Source organism: Coenobita brevimanus, chromosome 62 (assembly GCF_032717465.1).
Source record: "Coenobita brevimanus isolate Jiangsu-jjx chromosome 62, ASM3271746v2, whole genome shotgun sequence".
Taxonomy (NCBI): domain Eukaryota; kingdom Metazoa; phylum Arthropoda; class Malacostraca; order Decapoda; family Coenobitidae; genus Coenobita; species Coenobita brevimanus.
Window position 1 is genome coordinate 5,497,860 of NC_137015.1, and position 19,544 is coordinate 5,517,403.

The window sequence follows — 19,544 nt, forward strand, 5'->3', positions numbered from 1 at the left end:
AACCTAAGCTGGACAGCTTATGTTAAATCCCTTGCTAAAAATGCTTCAAAAAAAATGGGACTTATATACAGAGTTTGTGAGTTCTTCACTGACGTGCAGATGGCCACAATATACAAAAGTCATGTGCGTTCTCAGATCGAATACTGTTCACCACTGTGGAGTGGATGTGGAGCATATGCATTGAGGCAGTTGGACAAAATTCAAAATAAACCCATTAGATTAATCAATAATCCTGCCATAACGCAGGACCTTCCTCCGTTATCAGTACGCAGAGATGTTGCTTCTTTAGCACTATTTTATCGATATTTTAACTGTAAGTGCTTTAACAAACTGGCTTCAATTGTGCCTCCCCTTCACATTTTCTCCCGAAATACTCAGGCAGCTGGGAGCGCCCATGAACTCACACTCTCTCCCCCACAATGCAGAACCTCTGCTTATCAAAATTCATTTATCCCCAGAACTACAGTACTACTCTCTGGAATTCACTTCCTGGGAGCTGCTTCCCAGATACATTTAATCCTCTATATTTTAAATCCAATTGTTATAAGTATTTTATGAATGGTGATGATGACAACAGTGATTGATTATGTGTGTGTGAATGAAAGGATACGAAGATGTGTAAAGGATGCAAGAGTGTATAGAGGTTGGGGGAGTGGACTTTCTGACCACTACTTGGTGGTGGCCAGAATTAGGATGCAAGTAAGATGGAGGAATAGAAGAAGGGAAAGACGAGAGGAAGGAGTAGTTGCAAGGAGAGTGGAAAGGTTACAAGAGGATGAGAAAAAGGCAGAGTATAAGAGAGAAGTGGAGGAACGATTGGGCAAATATGAATTGGAGCAGATGGGAGACGTGGAAGGTGTGTGTAAGATATTTACAGAAGAAATATGTGCAGCATGTGATGTGGTGTGTGGAAGGAAGAGAAGACGGAGGGGGGTGCAAGGAACAGCGTGGTGGACTGAAGAGGTGAAACAGGCTGTGGCACAAAAGAAGAAAGCATACAATGAATGGATGAGAAATAGGGGCGTGGAAGAAGTTGAGAGGCGGAAGAGAGAGTTATATGTGGAAAGGAAGAGAGAGGTGAAAAGATTAGTAAGAGAGAGTAAGAAGAGAGTGGATGAGGAATTTGGAAGGAATCTGAGTGTAAAGTGGAGGGACTGTAGGAAAATGTTCTGGAGAGAAGTGAAAAGAGTAAGACAGGGTGGAAGTGAAGTTAGCAGGGGAGTGAAAGATAAAAATGGTAGATTACTAGTGGAGAAGGGAGAAAAAGTGAGCAGATGGAGAGAACACTTTAAGGAATTGTTGAACGTAGAGGATGGAAGTAATGCGAGTATAAGTGGCTGGGGAATGGCTGGGAGAAGGAGGGAGGTGAGAAGACCGGAAGAAATCAGTAGGATAGAAGTTGTGGAAGCAATGAAGAAAGTTAAATCGGGGAAAGCCCCAGGAATTGATGGAGTGTGTGGTGAAATGCTGAAGCATGGGGGAGAGATAGTAGTAGAATGGATGTGGAAGATGTGCAGATTGGCCTGGGAGGAAGGTAGAGTCCCGGAGGATTGGAAGTCAGGTATAATTATTCCATTGTACAAAGGAAAAGGGGAAAAAGAAGTGTGTGGTAATCATAGGGGCATTTGTCTTCTTAGTATAATAGGAAAAGTGTATGGTAGGATACTTATAGACAGAGTTAGAGAAAGAACAGAGAAATTAGTTGGAGAAGAACAGGGAGGCTTTAGGAAGGAAAGAGGTTGTGTAGATCAGATATTCATTCTTAGATCTTTAGTGGAAAAGTTTCTAGAGAAGGGAAAGAAGTTGTATGCGGCTTTCATGGATTTGGAGAAAGCATATGACAGGGTGGATAGACATGGATTGTGGAAAGTGTTAAGAATATATGGAGTAGATGGGAAGTTGTTGAATGCTGTGAAGAGTATGTACGATGGTGCGAAGGCTGCGGTGCGTGTGGATGGTGAACTAAGTGAATTTTTCTCTTTGAAAGTTGGTTTGAAACAGGGATGTGTCATGTCTCCATGGTTGTTCAATCTGTACATGGATGGGGTAATAAAAGAGGTACAAGGTAGGGTAGTGGATGTTGGAGTGGCCCTGGTGAGAGAGGATAGTGTTTGGAAACTCCCTGTACTGTTGTTTGCAGATGATACTGTGTTGTTGAGTGAAGACGAAGGGGAGCTGCAAGGCTTGGTGGATGAGTTTGAGAGAGTGTGTAAGAAACGGAACCTAAAGGTGAATGTAGGGAAGAGTAAAGTGATGGTCTTTGAGAGAGATGAAGTCAGTGAATGTACAGTGAGGTTGGATGGTGAGGAATTGGAAAATGTGAGTACGTTTAAGTATTTGGGTAGTGTGATGAGTAAGGATGGAGGTTTGGAGGGTGAAGTGCTTGAAAGGGTACAGCAGGGAAGAAAGGTTGCTGGTTCCTTGAAAGCAGTGATAAGAAACAGGGAAGTGAGCATGGAAGTAAAAAAGTTACTACATGACAGTATTGTGATACCAACTCTAACGTACGGAAGTGAAGCCTGGACGTTGTTGGAAGGACACAAGTCAAGAGTGAGAGCAGTGGAAATGAGTTATTTAAGGGGAGCCTGTGGAGTCACGTGGAGAGACAGGCTGACGAATGAGGATATAAAGGAGCGTTGTGGTGTGGATGTGGATGTGATAGGAAGCGTTGTGAGGAACACACTGAGGTGGTTTGGCCATGTGGAGAGGATGGAGGGTGAAAGACTGACAAAGAGAGTGTATGTGAGTGAGGTGGAGGGTGGAAGAGGGAGGGGGAGGCCGAGGATGAGATGGAGGGATGGGGTGGAGAGGTATATGAGAGAGGGGGGTGTGAGTTGGGAGCAGGGCAGTGAAATGGCGGGGGACAGGGCGACTTGGAGGCGATTTGTTTGTGGCCACCCCAAACGGGATTGAGGCGTCTGGCAATAGATAGATAGATAGATAGATTTTATGAATGGAGGATGCCTTTAGGCATATGGACTTTTTTTTTTTCCTTTGTTTTTCCTTCCTCCATTCATTATAAAAAATAAAATTAAAAAAAAAATAAAAGTTAGCCACTTTTGCATGCCTTTTTAATTTTGCTTACCTTGTGCTCTAATGGAACATTTTATTCACAGTTTTGAAAAAAATTGAAAAATCAGTATGTACAGTACAGTAGCTTATTTGAGTACTCACTGCAGCAACAAACCTCCTAGCAAGCTGAATCCCACTGAATGCTGCTCATTTGACTCGCAAAAACTGGTAACACCTTTGCCATTTTCTGCCCAGTATGACGCCAGCTTAACTCTCCACTAACAGATCAGCACTTCCATGCTTCTGCACCTTCCTCACTCACCTCCCCAGACCATTCATCACAGTATATCCAACCACTTCAGTCTTCCCATTTCTACTTCCTTCCTGACGCTTTTCACTTTCAGCCATCTTCTCAGCTCTTTGGAGAATGTCCCGTCATTCAGCTTTACTTCACATATCCATCAAATCATTTTTTTTACTGTTTCATTCCAGCCTCACTATAATAATAACAAAAATGCTAGTGAAATTCCATTGCAACCAATAAGGTTTATATGCTAATTCCTCCCAGATTAGAGCACCAGTTGTACAGAAGAGCTTGAAATATTCTTAAACACATGCTATGTGCTGGAGGTGGGGCTGGAGCTAGCTCAGTGGCTAGAGTGAGGAGTGGTTGGAAGAAGTTCAGGCAGTTGTTACCTCTTCTGACATTGAGAGGGCTCTCCCTCCATGCTGAGGGATTGTTATATGCGGCATGTGTTAGGAGTTGAAAGAGGATATTCGCAGGCTCAAACATGCAAAAATGGCAGTGAATAGGTGGATGTGCAGTGTGTCCCTGAGTGAGAGGCCTGGGAGGGCTAGGCTTATGACGGATGAGTTGAAAGGTAGGATGAGACTGGAGTGTATTAGTGTTGTGATAAGGAGGGGTTGATTGAGATGGTTTGGGCATGTAGAGAGAATAGGGGATGATAACTGGGTGCAGCAAGTGAGAAATGTTAATGTTTGGGGAAGTGTAGCAAGAGGCAGACCGAAAAAGACCTAGGACAAGGTCATTTAGTATGACCACAGGGATAAGGGATTAAACAGAGATGCGACCAGAGATCAAGCAGAATGGAAAGCCATCATTAGGTGACCAAGGCTGACGCATGCAAGCACGTTGGAGCCTTCAAAAATGAAACATTATATGTAAATATATATATATACTGTACTATATATATCTCATCTCATAAGCCATTTAAGTGTCCACTGCAGGACTGGCCCATCCTAACTGAAGTGGGGACGATACAGCCAAAGTATCTCTACCAGGTGGCTTAGGCTGTCTAGTAGAGACTGTACGTAGGGTGAGAAGTGCTTGTAAGTGTAACTGTTGTGTTGGAGTGGCTATGGATGTGTGTGTAGCCTGTGAACCATGTGTAATCGGCCCACACAAGCCGACTGGGTGCAAGCATACTTTATAGTATGCGACACAGGTTCAACCACAGCACCCCTTATGTCCACCAATGCAATACATGGCCAGAAGAACGCTCCCAAAGCTTATTACCCTGGCAGGGCGCGAATCCTCGTTCTTCAGTGTACAAAAACGCACACATTACAACTGTACCACAGAGGCTCCTCTCTCTCTCTCTCTCTCTCTATACAGTATATATATACTGTATAATTAGTGAAGAATAAATGCTTTCTTTAAGAATTTGGTAATGAAAAGTTAAATTTGGTAATGAAAATTGAGGAGTTTGGTAATGTGGCCGAGTTCAAATCTGGCAACCCTGTCCCCAGTTACTGCCTAACCTTCGTTCAGGGAAGACGTCCATTGCAGTGGATGCCACACGTGCTCGTTTTTTATGAATAAACAGTGAATAAACTGCAATACCTTGCCACTAGACCACATGGGAATTTACAGTGTTGTGCAGTGTTAAGAATTTAGAATTTAGAGAGCAAAGGATTAAGTGTGGAGTGAGTGTGGAGTGCAAAGTGGCAGTTGAAACTGGCGGTTGAAACTGGCGTGGTGCAATTAAGAAGGTGCAGTGTTAAACAATTATAACTCACAATGCAAAGAATTAAGTGTAGCACAACACTGGATTACTATACGTGCTTCAAGAGCATTTTCAAAACTACCAGAGCCTTAGAAAGTTGGAGGAGGCAGCCATAGACGTGCTGTAAGTACAGTACCCTGTACACTGCTAGGCCTAAATATTTTCCATACTCACTTCTAATTCCTCATTCTCTGGTTCCTTTTCATTTATTTCATGCTTTATGTCCGTTATTGGTGTGAATAGGGTCTTAAATAGGTTTAAATAAGGGCTATGCATGTCCGGTAGGTAGTTATTTAGGTGGCTTTCAAAGTTAGGCTGGGTTAGGGTCATAAGTACCTGTTCAGCAGACAGAGGCCCACTTTCCAGACAGGACCACTTTCCAGACATGTCTTTGGCTCTATTACATCGGATAGTAGAGGCATTACTGTAGTGTTAACTGCCATGGTTCCTAATGCAGACATGAGAACCTGCACCAGACAGGGTTACAGGAGAAGGGATTGGATCCATATTCTTGTCGGCCTAGGAGGCTTGTAGTACAGGCATAACCTAGTTTAACGATGCAATTGGTTAAGTGAAAACCCATCGCAAGGTGGGGTATTGTATCTCGGGGTAGATTTAGCATGTAAAGTATAGGAATGCGTTCTGAGCCTTGGGTTTCTCCCCCAACCAAGTCCTAAACCTACCCAAATGAGTCCAAAATAAAGTTTAAAGCCAATCTAAATGGCCAAACAGCTGTAACCTAAGCCTAAAACCAGTGCCCCTCTCATTTGTACCCAGTCAAGGTCACTGAAGAATGCGATCTCTGACTCATATTCAAACTCAACAGGGAAGAAGCAGCAGCACTGTATACAATCCCACCATCAGACAGTCCCAGGACAATTAAATAAACTTCTGTTGTGCTTAATAATTATGTAAGAATGATGCAGAATCATCCAAGGTGCGAACTGTTGACAGAGAGTCGTTGGTATTTTGACGAGGAATTCTCGTAATGGGGTAGGTGGTGGCGACCAACATCCACTCACTTGATGTAGTGCTGCCTACTTCTTCCTTAGCCTTTATCATTCTTTTTCTGTTCCTGCCCCCCTCTCTTCCCATTTCTCCCATCTTTCCTGTCACTTCTTATTGCTTTTCTTTCCTTTACAGGTGGCTTTACATTGAGTGACAAGCCAAATGGTTTCTTGTAAGCCAAGAAACTATTTACAACGCTGGGTGGTAACCATATAACCAAACCATACGTGCTCCCTATGTGTCAGCAAGTGGGTTGGTGGAGGGTTAGTGCCCCTCCCCATAAAACAAATAACTCAAAGTCAAATGGCCACTCCTTACGGGATTGTGGCGTCTGGCAATAGATAAATAGATAGATAGGGAATGCACTTGGTGATGCGATCAGGATAGCCTTTTCAATGGCCCCTTTATATGTTGTTTTTGTTATTGTTCTGGTTGATGAGCTCCTTTATTTTCTTCTCTCTTATTTTTCAACATTTATTAAGAAATTCCTTTGTATTTTCAAAGTGTTTTCCCTTCAACCGCCTGAATGTAAACACATGCCTTATAAATCGATGATGTGATTGGAATAGCCCTTTCAACAGACCCTTTTTACGTTGTTTTTGCTACTGCTCTGGTTGCTGAGCTTTATTTTCTTCTCTCTTACATTTATATTGAAATTCCTTTGTATTTTCAAAGCGTTTTTCCTTGAACAGCCTGAATGTAAACACATGATTTTTAGATGTCACAGTTTTCATTAGTGCATGAAATATTTACTCTCTAAGGTTTTCATAATTATTAATATTTATTCAAAATTATTATTATGTATTCCATGATAGGTTACATGACAGTTCAATGGTCAAACAAGAAATATTCTTTGTTATGTCACTTAGATGTCCACACCATTTTGTACCTCTTCTGATGGACAAGAATCCATACCCCAAATGCGGATGTTCACTCCACCTATGACTAAAACACATTAATCTGTCTAAAAACAATTTATAAATCAACCTAAACACAAAATTCAAGTCTAAAATATCATCAAAATCAGTAAAAAAAAAAAAAAAAATCAAAACCCATCACCAAACGGGGGTAAGCCTGCAACAGGCGAGGTAGGGTGGTATTTCTACCCCCATCACTATTCCGGAGTATCGCATCTAGGGGTATTGTAAATTGGGGTTTGTCTGTACTTCTTCCTTTGCATTAATATACTTTACCAATTTCATTCTAATATCCTCTTGTATGTTAGCGGCATCTCTGCCACTGTAACATCGACAGAAACTGCTTACATAACACACAAGAGTACAGTATTAAGATGCCATATAAAGAATTAAACAATTAAAAAAGAGGTGCTTGGTTGCCTCCTTAAACAAGAATACAGCCCCCTGGGTAGCAATGGGTAAAGAAATTAATACTTACAGTGTTGTTGTCAAGATAAACAGAGTGAGAATGTGCAGGGATGGACTCAGGTATGTGTGAAAGTCCAATGCCAGAGCAGTTGACACCAATCATGGGTAGGTGGTTGTCTCTTATACCATTTAAGAGGCATTTGCAGCGTTCTGGGCAGTCTCGCTCCATTTCCTGCAAATACATTTTCATCACCATCGTCACTCATTATCAGGATAATCATCATCACCAATAAAAATTGTACATACATACATCATTTAATCCTGTGTTGCCCCATGAGGGGTGTAGGAGCCCGAGGTTAGGCAAGCTGGTCCTGACATTTAAGATGAGAGCAACCAGCCTCACACATCCCTGAGTGGCATTACATGAGCAATAAACCCCAACCACCCCTTGAATATAAACCGACACAGGCTCATTCTGGTTGAAGCACCTTAATTACCCACTAAACCACCAGATGCTATAGTTTGGTTGTATGGTTACCACCCATCATAGTAAATGGATTCCTGGTGTATAGGAAACCATTTGGCTCATCACTCAGTGTAGATTCACCTGCAGACAGAAGAAAGAAGAAAAAAAGACAGAAGAGAAATGAAGGAAAGAAGGAAGAAAGAGAGGAATGGGCAGTTACCCAAGAGCAGCACTAAATCGAGTGAGTGGGTGGTAAGTGCCCCCACCTACCACTAAATAACAATAGTACACCCATACCCCAATTTCCAACACAACAATAACCGGTGATTTGCTAGACTGGACAAAAGAAATGGGAGAACACTCCCACAATCCGAACAGCCATCACTTCACTAGTTCGAACACTCTACCCCTCCCTAGGTTTGGAACGAGCATGTCTGAATGGGATGTCCTGGTACACACAGCTCTCTCTGTCCTCCTGCCATCCCCTCTCTTCTCCCCCCATCCCTCCTCCATCCCTCACCATGCTCAACACTACCAGACATGTCTCCCTCTCCATCCCCCTGCCCTACCCCGCCACCGGTTGTCTAACTCCCCATCACCTTCCCCCACCCCAGCTTGTTTTTCGTGTGTGTGGGTAAGAGAGAGAGAGAGAGAATGAGTGTGAGTGAGTCAGTGACAGTGGGTGAGAGAGTGAGTCTGTGAGAGTGAGTGAGAGTTAGTCAGTGAAAGTGAGTTAGAAAGTCAGCGAGTGAGAAAGAGAGAGTCAGCGAGAGTGAGTTAGAGGGAGTGAGAGAGTGGGTCAGTGAGTGAGACTTGGTGGGGGGGTAGTAGAGCTGTTTGGCTTTCTTGTCTCCCTCCCTGTCCCCTAGTTCTCCTCCACCCCTGCTTGTCTCCCTCCCCTACTCCAGCTTGTCTCCCTCCAGTCCCCACACCCTCCCCCACCCCTGCCTGTTAGTTGCCCAGTTGCCCTGAAGCATCCCACCCACCTTACTTTCCTGCATGTGATGTTTGATGTCTCATTTTTTAGCAATAGTATTGTTTACTGTACGTGGATACTAACATTACCTATGGTATTTCTGTGCCAGTCTCTACTGATTGAGTAAGGTGTGTGAGAGTTTTGGCTTCAGCCTGGAATGCATTTATGGCTTTTCTTCAGTATCTAATGAGGAAAATTGCTTCGATATCCGACATACTTACTGACCGAACACTCCCTCTGGTAAACAACACTGTCGGAAATCAGGGCATGGGTGTAGTCGTCGTCGTCGTCATCATCAATCATCAATCATCATCATCATCATTATCATCATATGGACCTCCTTTCCCACCCTAGGCCAGGGTGAAGAGTAGCAACATCCAGACAGCCAAAGTTTGTCCAATTCAATGGGCCACACTTCCATTCACTTCATTCAAGCCCACACAATCCAGGCTCTATCTGATACACCAGAAAGTTTCACCACATTCTGTAGCTTCACATTAACATATCCGATAGAGTCAATCTGAACGCTGTCACGTTAAAATGGGGTGCCAAATCCCTGATCATGCACTTTTTCTCACAACATTCATCCAGCCCAGCTCGATCCCTTGCCAGTCCCATAGCCTCGTTGACTTCCATACCTCTCTTCCTCACACACTCATCCATCATATCCCTCCACTTTCTTCTTGGCCTACCTCGCCTCCTCCCTTCTTCAAATTCGCTCAGATATACCTTTTTCACTACTCTATTGTTATCCATTCTCTCCACAAGACCATACTATCTCAGTACACTCTCTTCAATTCTGGTGTCCACAGACTTTCTCACTCTACACCTTTCACGAATCACATTATTTCGTATCCTATCCACTCTCAGTACTCCACATACATTCCTCAGCAGCCCCATCTCCACTGCCCTCACTCTTGACTTTTCATTTGCATGCCACACCATTGTCTCATATCCACATGTTAAAGCTGGCACTAACACTCCTTCATGTAAGCCTCGTGCAGCTGCAACACTCAAGTCTGTTCCCTATCAAGGCCTTCAGAGCACCAGCTACTTTCCTTCCTTCTATCATTCTATTTTCCACTTCTTTTGCACATTTTCCTCTCTTTTCTATCACTGTACCCAGGTATTTTAAACTCTCTCACCAATACCAGTCTCTCTCCATTCACCATAACATCACACCGGGAGTCACCTTCTCTCTCGATTACCATCACTTTATTCTTTTCTACAGTACATTTACTCTCAAGGCATGATGCTCACAGACACCAGAAATCTCTGCACTAGTCTACCAACTTCTAGTCCAGTATTTGCAAGCAGCACTGCATCATCAGCAAACAACAAATTTGAGATATTCCATCCATCACCATTCATTACTAATGCCATCTCTCTCTCCATTACTCGTGTTTTTACTTCTCTCATGATCCCATCCATATATATATTGAACAACCTTGGGGACATCACAAAACTTTGTCACATGCCCATACTGATCGTGAACCATTCATTTTGACGCCCATTTACCCTTACACACACCTCACAACCATCATAAAAACTCTTGATGGCACCTAGCAGCTTACCATCTATACCGTACCAATGCTTCCACAATGCTTCTCTGTCTACTTTGTCATATGCTTTTTCCAGATCCGTAAATGCTATAAATACCTTATAGTCCTTCTCAAAACTTCTCCACTATCTGTCTCACTGCAAATATGTGATCCACACATCCTCTGCCACTCCTAAAGCCACCTGTTCATCACTCACTAGGACTTCTGATATCTCTCTTACTTTCTCAGTAATAATTCTTCCATATACCTTCCCTACAACACTCAATAAACTTATGCCACGATGATTCTTGCTCGCACTTCGCTCACCTATATTTCTGTACGCAGACACAATCACAGCCTTTTTCCACTCTGCCGGCACAGTTTCACTCATCCATGCCTTCTTACATACCTCCAACAAACACTTCATTCCACTCTCCCCACTGCACTTAATCATCTCTGCATACACCTCATCAACCCCAGCTGCTTCCCCATTTTTCAGCTGCTTCCCTGCTTTCTTCACCTGTGCAAGTGTCATGTTTCCTCAATTATCAGGATGGCCACTATCCGGACCATCCATTATCCAGATGCTGGGATCTGGCTGTTCAAAACCATTATTTGTACATTTTTCCATTTAATCCAGACAAAATGCTTGCATCCGGGTGGAGATTATGGCTGCACAAACATTTTCGCCCAGCGGGGCCTTTTTTTTTCATAATTTTTAGGGCTGTGGTGATTGCTTGTCTGTGGCTGATGGGTTTGGTTGACCATGGTTATTGCCTGGCTGTGTTCACAGGTCTGCCTGACCAGATAGAGCAGTGTAAAAAAAACAGGAATAAGTGTTGTACAATGTACTGTTGTGGCCTTTTACAATAGCTTTCAAAGTCAGGGTATGTACTAAAGGAGTTCAGGAGAGAAGTTCATTATCCGGATGGATCCACTATCCAGATATGCCTTTGGCTCTATTATGTTGGATAATTGAGGGGTTACTGTATATATATATATATATATATATATATATATATCCATCATCTAAACCTGTGTTGCCTCATGAGAAGAGTAGCAGCCCAGGGCTAGGCAAGTTGGTCCTGGCATTTAAGATGAAAGTTATCAGCCTCACTCATCCCTGAGTGGCATTACGTGGGCAATAAACCCCAACCACCCCTTGGAAATGAACCAACAGGCTTAATCCAGTTGGAGCACCTTAAATACCTACTAAACCACCAGGCGCCATAATTTGGTTATATAGTTACCACCCAGCGTAGTAAATGGTTTTCTGACTTACAAGAAACCAATTGGCTTGTCACTCAGTGTAGGGTCACCAGTAAACAAAAGGAAGAGGAAAGAATGAATGAAAGAATGACACATGAAGAAGGAAGGACAGAGGATAGGGCAGCCACCTGAGAGCAGCACTACATCAAGTGAGTGGATGGTGAGAGCCCCCACCTATGTATATAATATATATATATATATACATATATATATATATATATATATATATATATATATATATATATATATATATATATCCATCTATCTATCTATCTATATATATATATATATATATATATATATACTGTATATATACACACACACACACACATATATATATATACATATACACACACACATATATATATATACATATACACACACACATATATATATATATATACTGTATATATATACACACACACACATATATATATATATATATATATATATATATATATATATATATATATATATATATATATATGCATCAATATATATCCATCCATCCATCCATCATCCAATCCTACATTGCCCCATGGGGAGCGTAGGACCCCAGAGCTAGGCAGTTGGTCCCAACATTTAAGATGAGAGTGAGCAGCCTCACTCATCCCTGAGTGGCACCCCTTGGATATAAAACTTCACTGGCTCAATCCACCTGGAGCGCAATAATTACCCACTAAACCACTAGGTGCCAAAATTTGGTTATATGGTTACCACCCAGCATAGTAAATGGTTTCCTGGTGTACAGGAAACCATCTGGCTTGTCATTCAGTGTAAAGTCACCCATAGGTAGAAGGAGGAGGAAAGAATGAAGGAAAAGAAGACAGAAGAGGGAGTGTAAAGTCACCCGTAGGCAGAAGGACAAGGAAAGAAGGAGAGAGACAGAAGAGGATGGAATGAAAGAAGGATGGAGGAGAGGAAAGGGCAGACACTCGACAGCAGCACTACATCGAGTGAGCGAATGGTGAGCGCCCCCACCTACCACAACATATATATATACAGTATATATATATATATATATATATATATATATATATATATATATACAGTATATATATACAGTACAGTATATGCACACACACACACACACACACACTGTATATTCATATACATGTGCATAAGTTCATTCAGAACTCCAGCTTACCTTCCAATAGCCCATAGTGATGAGAAAGAACTTGTCAACAAAAGAATACTTCATATGAAATGGATCACTGGTGGGAACGAAACACCTGGTGGAGTTGCTGACATCTGCCTTCCCCGATGACACCCAGTCCATCACCCACAGACTTTCAGCCCGGCACTCGATCCCACCACCTGGGGAAAACAACGGTATAATACCTGCAACCCCCCACGTTAACTTGGACATGAACCCACTGGACTGCAGGCTGAAGCAAATTTCTGCTACTGTCAGTCCTCATTATGGAGGTAGTGATTTCTGAACACCTTTTCCTTAGCAATTTATTCACCACATCACACTTCACTATCCTCCAGTTTGTTACTGATGCAAGCTATGTCAATATGAAAACAATATAATTACAAACCGAACAGGAGAATGTTAAGTGGTAATATGCAAAATAAATCGCAAAGGGAGAATTACTGTGAAGCCTCCTGTTCCACCTCAAATCCAGCTCTGATATGCAAGCAGTAAAAAATGCAGCTGTAAGCAGAAATCTTTCAATGATTGAGGGGTGAAAAGCACAAAAAACACTTGCTTCTGACTTTTATTTATACAGTAATGAATCACACAGACCTTTAGGTGAAGCAATGATGCTATTTCATTAATAACTTTGAAGCAACTCACACAAGGACTAACAGAATCATCCTTCATTATACTGCAGCAAGCTCTTGTTGTTGTGGTGGCCTCACGGGTTAAACGAACATAAACTCAGTGGACTGCAGGAGGAAGGTGCTCTTTTCCACTATGCTTTTCAATGTAAAGTATCATATAAACCAGCCTTGACAATCACTAACCTTCTACAATGATGTGAATGTGAGGAGGAGGCTGGAGTCGGTCTAGATGATAGAGGAAACTCTCCACAATGTACAATTCCTTTAAATCTGGTAGCATATTCAACTGCTGCAAACACAAAATACAGAATAAGTGCACAGAGAGGTGCTACCTTGTACAACCACTCTAAAACCTAGAAGACAGGCAACATCTTATGTGCTATACTCAAGCAAATGACAAACAATTTTACTCGCCACAGTTAGGCTTTCCATTCATCATCTAAAGGTTAAAGTGGAATCCAGAAGTTCAGTAAGTGGTGTCCACTGTAAAAGCAACAGCAAAGGTGTGATGTAATACAGTAAAACCTTGATATAATGGACTTTAGTGGACCGGAATTCGCTTTTATCGGACTTGAGGAGCTACCGGACTAAATTCCTATATGTTGGAAAAAGTCCGATAAAGCCAGAAGCAGTCTGGACTGCCTGACCACCTCAGCTATGTTCACCATAATAAGGTAAATAAAAGACATGTTGATCAGTGTACAATACAGTATTACTATATATATTATATCATTTGATTATTGTAGTGAAGGTATAATACACTACAGTACAGCAATGGCAGTGAAAACAGTTTAAAAATCGTTGGTGCGATCCGGACTAATGTCTGATATATCGGAAAAAGTCCAGATTAGCACGGGGAAGTCTGGATGTCGTTTTTATCAGAATTTCGCTTTTTCGGAACGGCTCTGGCCCCAATTAGTCCATTGTAATGAGGTCTTACTGTACTGCAGTGAAGAAATACTGATAGGGAATCAATTATACAGTAAAATGAGAGTTAAGATGAAATGCTTCTTATTACACATAATTAGAAACCTTTATGTGGCAACCCCCTGTACATGAAAGCCATACTCACATGCAGAGCCCATTGACCACCTGCAATTTTGGGGCTATACAGAAGTTCAAAATGATAACACTGATAATTTGTGCATTAACATTATTCACATTGAAAACAGAAAAATACTATGTGAAAACAGCTTTGACATAATAGCAAATACTTGCAGAACAACAATATGCTTTGATTTAACTGTAGATCTTGAAAGTACAATTTTGAAGACTGTCCATCTTTTCACAGTTTGAGAAATTGCTTATTATTCTCCATATTTACAGCTAAATTGAAGATAACATTGTTCAGCAAGTATATGCTATTATACAAAAGCTATTTTTGCATAATATTCATGAGCAGTATTGGATATTGCATAGTACCCCCAATCGGCTCTCCTCTTGGCGTCCAGCCAGATAATGTGTTACTATCCATCTCGACCCTCTATCCTAAAAACTTTCCGTGAGTAAAAGATGAAAATTAAGTAGTGGTGTATATAGGTCCATGGAAAGGGAGGGGGCCACAGGGTTAATCCAAGATTTTTAAAGGGGGGGGTGTGAGCAAAGCAACCCTCTACAGCTGAGGGATCCAGGAAATTTTGTGAAAATCAAGTATTTTTAGGGGCATTTTGAGGCCTCAGGAGGGATATATTGCACTAAATATTCAATGGCAAAACAATATAAAGAAGTTTATGTATCTTGGCTAAAACAAAAATGAACTGTTTGAAAAATACTTTAATTAGGGAATTCCGCAGTATATCCAGTATGTATAAAAAAAAAATGCTAGATCATAATACACAATTGTTGATTCCTTCATTCCTGGAAGTTGCAATGATCATTTTTATAGGAAACATTTAAAAAATTAAATTGAAATGTGCAATAATGACTTAGAGTGAGAGAGAGAGAGAGAGAGAGAGAGAGTACTGTATATGAAAAATTAAGCAAATAAAACTAAAACTCACATTATTGAAGCTGAGAGAGAGAGAGAGAGAGAGAGAGAGAGAGCTGACTCACTAGAGTCGTGTGATTAGTGAGAGCTGATAATTTAAAATCAAGCAGCCTATTTTTATGGCTGAATTCACTGATTACTTCATCATAGTTCAACTCAATATCCTAATGTAATGTACAAAAAGTAAGGCTAATCTATCTGCAGATATGCAGACCTACTGGGACAAAAGGGGGGGAGGAAGGGCCATGGCCGAGTGGCCCCCCCCCCCTCTATATAAGCCACTGAAATTAAGCATAAAATACAATACAGTATCAATACAGTACAGCAACACAGTACATACTATAGTGTCAATCTATTGCCAGATGCCTTAACCCCGTAAGAGATACCACAAACAAATCGCCTCCATGTCGGCCAGACCCCAGTCCCACGCCCCATTTCCCTGCCCTGCTCCCAGCTCACACACCCCTCTTTCATATACCTCTCCACTCTATCCCTTCATCTCATCCTTGACCTCCCCCTCCCTCTCCTCCCCTCCAACTTTGGAGGGTGAAGTGCTTGAAAGGGTACAACAAGTAAGAAAGTCTGCTGGTTCTTTGAAAACAGTGATAAGAAACAGGGAAGTGAGCATGGAAGTTCACTGCATGACAGTACAGTATTGTGATACCAACTCTAACATATGGAAGTGAACCTTGGACCTTGATGGAAGGACACAATTCAAGAGTAAGAGCAGTGAAAATGAGTTATTTGAGGGGAGCGTGGAGTTACATGGAGAGACAGAATGACAAATGAGGAAGTGAAGGAGCATTGTGCTTTGGATGTGGATGTGATAGAAAGCATTTGGAGAAATACATTGAGGTGGTTTGGCCATCTGGAGAGGATGGAGAACGAGAGACTAATGAGGAGAGTGTACACTCACGATTACTCATCTCTTACCAGAGAGCCGAAGCTGTGGCCAGACGTAGGCAACACAATTAGACATGTTCAACCATCGTTCCAGAAAGGCTTTGTGCTTCAATGAATAATTTTCTATGCATCACTGAAACATTTTTGCTTCACATATTACCGTAGTCCCTCATTTATCCAGATGTGCAGTATCCAGACATGTTCAGTATCCAGACGCTGAACCTTGGCTCTATTAAACCATTATCCAAATTTACTTGCTATTATCTGAATGTAAAAGTCCCCGAGAACTTCTGCTGGCCCGGCAACATGATCAAACATTCAGTTTCGTGGCCGCTGGCTCGAACCGTGAGCAGGAAGCAGTCTGTAACCCACAACCAGAACAAAAATGTCCGTCCGTCCCTGTACTGAACGGTCAAAGTTCCGCGCTCGTCCGATCACTCCCAACAAACCTCCAGCATCCAAGTAATATGACTGTAACCTGCAAGCGGTGCCAAACTGTCCAAATGCATCCCCACCGAATGTCCAATGTCGCACGGCCACTGGGCTAAGTCTTTCCCAACTGCCACCACCATCGAACACACACCACAAGCCACGAGTACATGTTTAGTGACAGCGGCCATCTGCCTCTCTACCGAACATCCAATTTCATCCGGTCACTGGGCTGTCGTTCCCAACTGCCACCACCATCGAACACAGACTGCAAGCCACGAACACACGTTCGGTGACAGCGGCCGTCTGTCTCTCAACCAAACGTTCGAAGTCCCTGGTCACTGTGAGTTGTGTTTCTGCATGGCCACTTGGCATCTAACAGACTGCAAGCCACAAGTAAATGTACAGTTAAAGCACCCTGTCCGTGTCTTGATAGAAGGGCAAAAATCCTGCCCACAGCCTCATTTCTCCTCCCCTCCTGTCTCTCTTCTATACCCTCCCGGCTCCCCCCTTATTCCCTTAGTCCCTACCCTCCTCCATGGTGATAACACTGACTCGTGAGTTTTTAAAGTTTTTCGCAATTTATTTGACTACCACTGGTCGTATCAAAATTCTGCAAAATCCATGAGAAAGTTCATGAAATTCTGCATCTATACATCTGCTTAACTCTTGGAAGGTGCTGGCAAAATTCTGCACCTGGATGGTGGGAAGTTACATGAAGGTAAGTTTTACTCCTGAACACTTTATTCTCACGGCATTTCTGTACTTTTACTTAGAAGTTTTATGTGTTTTTATTAGCTTATCTTATAGTATAAATACAAGCAAAGATGATAGTATACCATTTATACCAATATAACCAATTTCCGGTAACATATTTGGCTGCGGAATTTTTTTTTAGCCCCAGGAGCAATCACTCGTCACAAATAACTGATTTTCAAACCATCTTCAGGTTTTTGTGGATTTTTGTTACTTAAGTATTGCTTTCTTGATGTTTATAATTAATATGAATAATCCTATGTGTGTTTTGATGTCTCAGTATGGCACAATGACCAGAAAACAGTGCCAAAATTAGGAGGGGTACTGTACATATGGTGGTGTACAGGTATGGTGTTTTTTTGGTTTTCAGTGTTTTATTTGCATGGTTTTCTTGGTGTTTAACATTACTTTGGATATTCCTATGTGTGTTTTGATGTCAAAATATGACAGAATGACCGGAAAATACTCCCAAAATAATGAGGGGTACTGTACACATACAGTAGTAGCGTATTATAAGCAGGGTGTTTTTTGGTTTTCAGTGTTTTTTCTGCAAGGTTTTCTTTGGTGTTTAGCATTGCTTTGAATATTCCTGTGTGTTCTGATGTCAAAATATGGCAGAATGACCAGAAAACACTGCCAAAATAAGGAGGGGTACTTTACATAGAGTGGTGTATAGGTAGGGTGTTTTTTGGTTTCAGTGGTTTTTCTGCATGGTTTTCTTGGTGTTTAGCATTACTTTGGATATTCCTATGTGTATTTTGATGTTTAAATATGGCAGAATGACCAGAAAACACTGCTGAATTAAGCACAGACATTGTACAAATAGGTTAGGTATAGGCTGGATGTTGGGTATAGGTATGGTCTGGATATAGAACAAGTAGGGGAATAGTATTCATCATCCAGATGTTGCCACTACCAGGACATGCCTTTGGCTCTATTATGTCCGGATGAATGATGGATTACTGTATATTACTTTTTCAAGTTATTATATATGACCTTAAGAGACAGACAAAAGTTGGTCATTGCTGTTATTTTTAATGTGTAACGAATGCGTGATGCTAGCTGACATTCGTACCGTTTTTTATTAATCTGTTATTATTTCACTGACTGATTTCTTGAGGTGAGCCTTTAACTGAGCTGTTGATAGGTGATGGTGGAGAAATATCCACGACTACCACAGTAGCAGGCATCCACACGACATATTCTAAGTAGGTTTTATAATACTTATATCATTGACGAAAATTTACCATACTTGCTACCTTGAACTAAAAGCTTTTTTCTAGTGATAACAGGCCCCATTACCATTCAATGGGAATGGTTGTGCTATGCCTTTGCGATGTCTTAGAAGCATGCCCCATCTGGTCAAAATGTGTGCCAGTTAATGCTGTTAATTCATAAATGATTATTATATCTATCTATCTATTGCCAGACGCCCCAATCCCGTTCGAGGTGGCCACAAACAAATCGCCTCCACGTTGCCCTGTCCCCCGCCATTTCACTGCTCTGCTCCCAACTCACACCCCCCTCTCTCATACACCTCTCCACCCCATCCCTCCATCTCATCCTCGGCCTCCCCCAGCCCTCTTCCCTCCTCCACCTCACTCACATACACTCTCTTCATCAGTCTTTCACCCTCCATCCTCTCCACATGGCCAAACCACCTCAGTGTATTCCTCATAACGCTTCCTATCACATCCACATCCACACCACAACGTTCCTTTATATCCTCATTTGTCAGCCTGTCTCTCCATGTGAATCCACAGGCTCCTCTTTAATAACTCATTTCCACTGCTCTCACTTTTGACTTGTGTCCTTCCAGCAACAACCAAGCTTCACTTCCATACGTTAGAGTTGGTATCACAATACTGTCGTGTAGTAACTTTTTCACTTCCATGCTCACTTCCCTACTTCTTATCACTGCTTTCAGGGAACCAGCAACCTTTCATCCCTGCTGTATCCTTTCAAGCACTTCACCCTCCAAACCTCCATCCTTACTCATCACACTACCCAAGTACTTAAACGTACTCACATTTTCCAATTCTTCACCATCCAAC

At 41.9% G+C, this 19,544-nt stretch overlaps 1 protein-coding gene across 1 annotated transcript in view; it reads right to left on the reverse strand.

Moving 5' to 3' along the window:
* LOC145403951 (protein singed wings 2-like) overlaps window positions 1-19,544 on the reverse strand; it is a 46,647-nt gene that overhangs the window by 6,423 nt on the left and 20,680 nt on the right. The window contains exons 6-8 of the mRNA XM_080275553.1: window positions 13,599-13,704; window positions 12,772-12,941; window positions 7,443-7,604 (exon numbers count right to left, since the gene is read on the reverse strand). Coding sequence (XP_080131679.1) covers window positions 7,443-7,604; window positions 12,772-12,941; window positions 13,599-13,704 — 438 coding nt within the window. The remainder of the gene's footprint in view (window positions 1-7,442; window positions 7,605-12,771; window positions 12,942-13,598; window positions 13,705-19,544) is intronic.